Genomic DNA, 9,091 nt, shown 5'->3' on the forward strand with positions numbered 1-9,091 from the left:
TGTATCTATTGTAGTCCCAGGATAAAGCATAGCTCATATTGTATCTATTGTAGGTCCCCAGGATAAAGCATAGCTCATATATGTACTATTGTAGGTCCCAGATAAAATAGCCATAGTATGTAGGCCGATGCAGATAATGTATCTGATTGTAGTTCCCAGGATAAACCAATGAATTAATGTGGAACATATAAGATACCTTAACAACTTTACATAATGAACATCCTTGTGAAACAGCTGCTGAAAACCAACCTAGGTCATGAAGCAGTGATGTGAGTTCAAGTGGGTTATGAAGCAGTGATGCGAGTTCTCAAGTGGGTCATGAAGCAGTGATGTGAGTTCAAGTGGGTTATGAAGCAGTGATGCGAGTTCTCAAGTGGGTCATGAAGCAGTGATGTGAGTTCTCAAGTTGGTTATGAAGCAGTGATGTGGGTTATGAAGCAGTGATGCGAGTTTTCAAGTGGGTCATGAATCAGTGATGTGAGTTCTCAAGTGGGTCATGAAGCAGTGATGTGAGTTCTCAAGTGGGTCATGAAGCAGTGATGTGAGTTCAAGTGGGTCATGAAGCAGTGATGTGGGTTCAAGTGGGTCATGAAGCAGTGATGTGAGTTCAAGTGGGTCGTGAAGCAGTTATGTGAGTTCAAGTGGATCATGAAGCAGTTATGTGAGTTCAAGTGGGTTATGARGCAGTGATGTGMGTTTTCAAGTCGGTTATGAAGCTGTGATGCGAGTTCAAGTGGATCATGAAGCAGTGATGTGAGTTCAAGTGGGTCACGAAGCAGCAATGTGAGTTCAAGTGGGTCATGAAGCGGTGATGTGAGTTCAAGTGGGTCACGAAGCAGTGATGTGAGTTCAAGTGGGTCACGAAGCAGTGATGTGAGTTCAAGTGGGTCACGAAGCAGTGATGTGAGTTCAAGTGGGTCATGAAGCAGTGATGTGAGTTCTCAAGTGAGTCATGAACCAGTGATGTGAGTTCTCAGGTGCTCTTGTTCAGGAACATTTGTATTATTTGTCTTGCTACAGTAACTGCCACCATAGCTCAGACTGAGATCTGTGTCAATCTATATTGGTGCCCAGGCTTGGTATTTGTCTTGCTACAGTGTAACTGCACCATAGCTCAGACTGAGATCTGTGCTAATCTATATTTGGTGCCCAGGCTTGGTATTTGTCTTGCTACAGTAACTGCCACCATAGCTCAGACTGAGATCTGTGTCAATCTATATTGGTGCCCAGGCTTGGTATTTGTCTTGCTACAGTAACTGCCACCATAGCTCAGACTGAGATCTGTGTCAATCTATATTGGTGCCCAGGCTTGGTATTTGTCTTGCTACACGTAACTGCCACCATAGCTCAGACTGAGATCTGTGTTAATCTATATTGGTGCCCAGGCTTGGTATTTGTCTTGCTACAGTAACTGCCACCATAGCTCAGACTGAGATCTGTGCTAATCTATATTGGTGCCCAGGCTTGGTATTTGTCTTGCTACAGTAACTGCCACCATAGCTCAGACTGAGATCTGTGTCAATCATATTGGTGCCCAGGCTTGGTATTTTGTCTTGCTACAGTAACTGCCACCATAGCTCAGACTGAGATCTGTGCCAATCTATATTGGTGCCAGGCTTGGTATTGTCTTGCTACAGTAACTGCCACCATAGCTCAGACTGAGATCTGTGTCAATCTATATTGGTGCCCAGGCTTGGTATTTGTCTTGCTACAGTAACTGCCACCATAGCTCAGACTGAGATCTGTGTCAATCTATATTGGTGCCCGGGCTTGGTATTTGTCTTGCTACAGTAACTGCACCATAGCTCAGACTGAGATCGTGTGTAATCTATATTGGTGCCCGGGCTTGGTATTTGTCTTGCTACAAGTAACTGCCACCATAGCTCAGACTGAGATCTGTGTAATCTATTTGGTGCCCAGGGCTTGGTATTTGTCTTGCTACAGTAACTGCCACCATAGCTCAGACTGAGATCTGTGTCAATCTATATTGGTGCCGGGCTTGGTATTTGTCTTGCTACAGTAACTGCCACCATAGCTCAGACTGGAGATCTGTGTCAATCTATATTGGTGCCCGGGCTTGGTATTTGTCTTGCTACAGTAACTGCCACCATAGTCAGACTGAGATCTGTGTCAATCTATTGGTGCCCAGGCTTGGTATTTGTCTTGCTACAGTAACTGCCACCATAGCTCAGACTGAGATCTGTGTCAATCTATATTGGTGCCCGGGTTGGTATTTGTCTTGCTACAGTAACTGCCACCAATAATCAGACTGAGATCTGTGCTAATCTATATTGGTGCCCAGGCTTGGTGGAGGAGGCCCCAATCTTCTTTTTATTTTTTTATTTAAATATTTTGAACCTTTATTCAAGTCAGTTAAGAACAAATTCTTATTTACAATGAAGGCCTAGGAACAGTGGGTTAACAGCCTGTTCAGGGGCAGAACGACAGATTTTTACCTTGTCAGCTCGGGCGATTCATCTTGCGACCTTTCGGTTACTAGTCCAACATTCTAACCACTAGGCTACCTGCCGCCGCCACTTGGTTTATCATATGTATAAACGACGAGGCTATAGAGTGGTTTATGCAGACTTAAGAGGCTACTTTGGAGAGTTGAAATCCCCTGCATGTTAGCTGGCGGGAACCCCCCCTTTTGGAACCTTGTTTTATTTTTTCTGGTGTCGTATAGTTGGTGTTCAGGGTTTATATAGTTTAAGGCTCGGTGAGAATGAGGAGAGTTCAACACATGGGGAAAGATACCACCCTATGTTTACACTAGGTTTCAGTCTGCATATTGGTTGGTCAAGTACAATGGCAGGTAACAGACTGTGTTTATGTACATGGGACATTAGAGGGAGCTTTAATCCCAGCTACGTTCCCAATGTCATCCTGTTTCAGCCGTTCCGAGCTACGTTTCCTAATGTCATCCTGTTTCAGTCGTTCCTTGCTACCATTCCTAACTCCATCCTGTTTTCAGGCGTCCCGAGCTACCATTCCTAATCTCATCCTGTTTCAGGCGTCCCGAGCTACCGTTCCTAATGTCATCCTGTTTGTTGTTCCGAGCTACCATTCCTAATCTCATCCTGTTTCAGGCGTCCCGAGCTGTCTACTCCAAACGTCTTGGAGAGAGGTACAGAGGTTTCTAATTGTTTTTAATCTTGGTAATGGTCATTATGAGTCTATCCATAGTAATCATTACTGTAGTTTGTGTATTTTAACAAACTTACATCTGAAGTAAAGACATTCATGCTCAGGTTTATATCAACACACAATCTCCATGTGTTTCAATGCAAACGGGGCTTAATAGGAGATTACTGGGCTTAATAGGAGCTACTGGGCTTAAATAGGAGCATACTGGGCTTAATAGGGACATACTGGGCTTAATAGGAGCATACTGGGCTTAATAGGGAGTAATCCTGAGCTTAATAGGAGCATACTGGGCTTAATAGGAGTATACTGGGCTTAAGAGGAGTATACTGGGCTTAATAGGAGTATACTGGGCCTTAATAAGACAATACTGGGCTTAATAGGAGGCATACTGGGCTTAAATAGGAGCGGCAATGATTTATTTATTGTAATTTACATTCTGTATAGAGGGTTTTGTGCTCCTGTACCCTTTAAGCCCACCTGAGATAATTGTCAAATTTACAAAAAAAGGCATCTATGTATAACAATGCAAGGCTTATTTAACCGTAAAATAAGTCAAATTGCATACAACCATTTAAGCCTGAGAGCTATTTATCTTGTTGTGGTTTACGTATAATAAGTTACGTTGCTACTGTTTATCTATATCCAGGCTGTATCACAACGGGCCGTGATCGGGAGTTCCAATGGGCGGCGCACGATTGGCCCAGCGTCGTCCGGGTTTTGCCGGTGTAGACCGTCATTGTAAATAAGAATTTGTTATTGCCTACCATTGACATTATGTGGGTCCTAGGGGGACATTCAGCATATACCAGATAACATTATGTGGGTCCTGTGGGGGACATTCAGCATATACCAGATAACATTATGTGGGTCCTGTGGGGGGACATTCAGCATATACCAGATAACATTATGTGGGTCCTAGGGGGACATTCAGCATATACCAGATAACATTATGTGGGTCCTGGGAGGGACATTCAGCATATACCAGATACATTATGTGGGTCCTAGGGGGACATTCAGCATATAACCAAGATAACATTATGTGGTCCTAGGGAGGGACATTCAGCATATACCAGATAACATTATGTGGGTCTGGGAGGGACATTCAGCATATACCAGATACATTATGTGTGCCTAGGGGGGACATTCAGCATATACCAGATAACATTATGTGGGTCCTAGGGGGGACATTCAGCATATACCAGATAACATTATGTGGTCCTAGGAGGGACATTCAGCATAGTATGTTGTCCTTCTGAATCTGGCCAGGTAGCGATCCCTTTTCCTTATGAGGTCTGAGGTCTCGGAAGTGATCCATTTCCCTGACCGCTGTTTGATTCGAATTCGTTTCATCGGAGCCAGAGAGTCGAGTGCAGACAAAAACAGATCTTTAAAAAGATACCAAGCTTAATCGACATCGTCACAGTTTAGTACAATGAGACCAATCCAAAATTCCAAGGACCTCTAGAAAACGTTCTTTTGAGTATTGTTTCATAGACCTTCATGTATTTATTACCTGCCTCTAGTAGTATTTTGGATGTCTTACAGGTACAGTAGGTTACCATACGATCACTAAAACCAATATTTAAGACTCCTGACTGACAGACGTTCTCTTGATGATACAATAATCAAATCCAGTTGATTTACTGTCAATACACACCCGGGTTGGCTCAACAATCAGTTGTTTTAGTCCAAATAACAGATTTAAAGTTATACAGGGCATTTACTAGTGTACTTTTCCTAGGTGGTAACTGCACATTTGAATTGAAATCGCCAAGCAGAATACATTCCCTATCAGCCAATACATTGTGATCACAGCAATTCGATTCAAGTAAATCATAGAAATGATTCTGCTTAGAAGGCCGATAGCAAACACCAACAAGTATAGGACGACCTTTAGGAAGAAGTATTTCTACCCATGCAACCTCTAGACCATCCGTTTCCAGATCTGAACGAGGGTTAAAATGCACATCCTTCCGAGTTAAAAAAAACACACRCCGCCACTGTTTCGGTTTCGGGTCAATTCTACGAACGCTACAACCCGGTAGCTCAACCTCATCGTCCTCAGTTGACCCATCGAGTCATGTCTCAGTCACAGCAACTACTTCAGCCCGGGTGTTAGAAGCAAAGAGTTTTAATTCCTCTAATTTCGGCAGCAGGCTCCGTGCGTTCACATGGACACAAAGGAAGTCCTCTCCAATTGAAACAAGTCAAACGTGTCATTTTCCTACTGATACATGGACTATCTCATATAGATTACACTCATCATCCCTGCTTGTGTCCGGCACAATATGAAAGGGAAGATTTCCATCCACGTCTTCCGGTGTCGGTGGAACGGCAGTTTGGGATCATCGCCATGTTTGAATTGTAGAATAAATCAGAAAACGCCAAACTAATGGCTAGAGCCATAATAGATCGATATAATAACAAGATGCAATCATTTAGCTGTTAGTGAGAAGAGCAAAACTCTATAATTATTGTAAATGTTGAAACGAATTGGTCCAAGCAAGGCAAAAGCTTTCTCAGGATTACCACAAAAAAAATGGAAGGGGAAGGAAGTAGATCTATTATCTTGTTGTGGCTCATCAAGTTATGTTGCTACTGTATTGACTGACACGTGGTACGACTGCTAGCATGAAAAACCCATCTGTTCAATGAGCAGGAAATAGTCATTACCCAAGTGAAAGGGGAAGGAAGTAGTATGTCATCATGTGCATATATATCAACACATTCATATCTTCATTTTACATTAAGTGTTATCACTCTTCTGACAAGGTACTAAAATATCTGGAAAATGTGTTTATCTTGAGTGTCACCTCAACACAAGTTTTTTTTTTCAGCTTTGAAATTGTCAACGAGTAGAAACATACACAACTGTCAATAACTTAATAATAAAACATCTGGTATGGATACAGCAACCACATTAACTGGTTGAAACATGAAATAGCAGACATTTTTTATTTTTATTTATTTATTTGAATCCAAAGTTGGAAGTGGTCTTAATAGGTACACTTACCCTAAGCTTGTTTTACTCCATTATTTGTAAACAATGTAGGCCTAATTGTAAACAAAGACTTATTCACTCAACATGGTTACAACTATAATTTTGCATCCATAGCGCTGTCAATRAATTTGAGTGGTTACATTTCTCTAACCCCCATCCCTCAGCTTTATACCAAAACTGTGGCAGGGTGCCCACTTTGTGGCAGGATGTTGTTTTATACCAAAACTGGCAGGGTGCCCACTTTGTGGCAGGAGGCCTGTTGTTTTATACCAAAACTGTGGCAGGGTGCCACTTTGTGGCAGGATGTTGCTTTAAAAAAACTGTGTCAGGGTGCCCACTTTTGGCAGGATGTTGTTTTTATACCAAACTGTGGCAGGGTGCCCACTTTGTGGCAGGGTGTTGTTTGAACTGCAGATTGCCCTTTGATCTAGTAGCCTGCAAAAATAACAATAATGTATCCAATACTGACTAGTCTATTTATCCATTAGGTCTAATAAATGTATCCTATACTGACTAGTCTATTTACCCAACAAATGCATAACACCATACATTTAATAGTGTTTATATTAGCCTCAAAGCGCTACAGCCACTCTGTGATGCCCTTTTATTGAGATCTAGTCGAGATTAAACCTCATAGGAAGACAGTTTTATCATGTGTAGGTTTCATTCCGGTCTCTCTGTTTAACAAATACTCTCTTTGACAGGAGAGAGACAAGACAATCATTCTGAAAGCGGGAAGAGTCCTTCAGAAGAACCAGACCCAGAGACATCCAAACCAGCAAGAGCACACCACTGCTCCCAGTGTGGAAAGAGATTTATCCGGTTAGGGCACCTGAAAGAACATATGAAAACACATACAGGGGAGAAGCCTTTTCACTGCCTCCAGTGTGGAAAGGGTTTTGGACAGTCAGGGCATCTAAAAGTACATGAAAGAAGACACACTGGAGAGAAGCCATATCAATGCTCCCAGTGTGAAAAGAAATGTTTCTCACCAGGGGACCTGAAGTCACATGAGAGACACACACACAGTCTTTAGAGAGGCCTTTCCAATGCTCTCAGTGTGGAAAGAAATTTATCCAGTCATCCCATCTGAAAGAGCATGAAAGAATACACACAGGAGAGAAGCCTTACCAATGCTCTCAGTGTGGAAAGGGGTTTAGATACTCAGGGCATTTAAAAGTGCATGAAAGAACACACACTGGAGAGAAGCCGTATCAATGCTCCAGTGTCAAAAGGGTTTTTTCTCACCAGGGGACTGAGAAAACATGAGAGAACACATTTAGTAGAGAGGCCTTTCCAATGTCTCATGTGGAAAGAGATTTATGCAGTCATCACATCTGAAAAAACACAAGAGAATACACACAGGCGAACAACCATTCCAATGCTCTCATTGTGGAAAAGTTTTACCCGTTTAGGGAACTTGAAAACGCATGAGATGACACACACAGGAGAGAAGCCTTTCCACTGCTCCTTCTGTGGAAAATGTTTTACCCATTTAGGGAACCTGAAAATGCATGAGATGACACACACAGGAAATAAGCCTTTTCACTGTTCCCAGTGTGGAAAGGGTTGGGACACTCAGGGCACCTAAAAGTGCACGAAAGAACACACACTGGAGAGAACCATATCAATGCTCCCAATGTGAAAGTAAATTTTTCTCATCAGGGGACTGAAATCACATGAGAGAACACACACTGTAGAGAGGCCTTTCCAATGCTCTCAGTGTGGAAAGAGTTTTTACCCGGTTAGGGAATCTGAATATGCATTTGAGAACACACACAGGGGAGAAGCCATACCCCTGCTCAGACTGTGGAAAGAGATTTATCCAGCTAGGYGACCTGAAATCACATGAGCGGACACACACAGGAGATAAGCCTTTCCAATGCTCTCAGTGTGGAAAYAGTTTTGCCTGGTTAGGGAACTTGAAAATGCATGAGAGAATACACACAGGAGAGAAGCCTTTCCACTGCTCCTTGTGTGGAAAGAGTTTTACCTTTTTAGGGACACTGAAAAAGCATGAGATGACACACACAGGAGAGAAGCCTTTCCAATGCTCCCAATGTGGAAAGAGTTTTACCCAGTTAGTGAACCTGAAAAGGCATGAAGCAACACACACAGGATAGAATCCTTTCCAGTGTCCTCAGTGTGGAAAGACATTTTCCCAGTCAGAGGACATGAAATCACATAAGAGAATAGAGGCTGTGTTCTGACTTATAGTTTTGACAAACTTTTTGTGCTTTGGTTTATGCCACATCAAATAAAATTGTATGTAAGAAAAAAAAAAGAGGCTTACTTTTGTTCTTAGTAAATTTTTTCTCAAAACATGTTCACATCTAAAATTAGAATATATTTAGCATGTATTTGATTTTGATTATGAATTTTTATTGATAAATATAAACCCTTAGTGTTCATTATATTATATGATTTGGATATTGTTATTTAAATAAATGTAATTAATCATTAATGTGCTTTTCTTGATTCTGACCTTAAACCTCTTGAATTTATTCGTTGTGTTTTTCATCGAGTTCATTTGTGTAGTAGTTATCAAGCTAAACGTGTGTGATAATGAGATGACATTGTTCTGATAACATTGATAAAGTTGTTGACATTGATTAAATATTTACTACCTCAATGTAGTGGGCCTTCAGTACTGTTCCATCAGATACAACACAGGTGCTGATTTGTAAAAATGATTTGATTATTTCAACATTTATCTGAATAAAAGTAAAAGGATAAATTTTTTTAGCTGTGTGGATGTTAATTATTATACACCTTATCTATGTATTGTTATACCATGTAGAAGCAGTATAGACCTAGTCTGTTCATTATATACATCTACATGATGTATTGTTACACCACGTAGGAGCAGTATAGACCTGTCTGTTCATTATATACATCTACATGATGTATTGTTACACCCATGTTGGAGCAGTATAGACCTAG

General features: G+C 41.4%; 1 protein-coding gene and 1 pseudogene across 1 annotated transcript in view; both read left to right on the forward strand.

The window, feature by feature from the left end:
• LOC139022513 (zinc finger and SCAN domain-containing protein 31-like) overlaps positions 1-7,811 on the forward strand; it is an 18,236-nt gene extending 10,425 nt beyond the window's left edge. The window contains exon 2 of the mRNA XM_070441040.1: positions 6,853-7,811. Coding sequence (XP_070297141.1) covers positions 6,853-7,184 — 332 coding nt within the window. The 3' untranslated portion in view covers positions 7,185-7,811. The remainder of the gene's footprint in view (positions 1-6,852) is intronic.
• Positions 7,806-8,890, forward strand: LOC112075727 (zinc finger protein 670-like; annotated as a pseudogene).
• The last annotated feature ends 201 nt before the right edge of the window (positions 8,891-9,091 follow it).

The sequence above is a fragment of the Salvelinus sp. IW2-2015 genome, unplaced genomic scaffold (assembly GCF_002910315.2).
Source record: "Salvelinus sp. IW2-2015 unplaced genomic scaffold, ASM291031v2 Un_scaffold3359, whole genome shotgun sequence".
NCBI lineage: Eukaryota > Metazoa > Chordata > Actinopteri > Salmoniformes > Salmonidae > Salvelinus > Salvelinus sp. IW2-2015.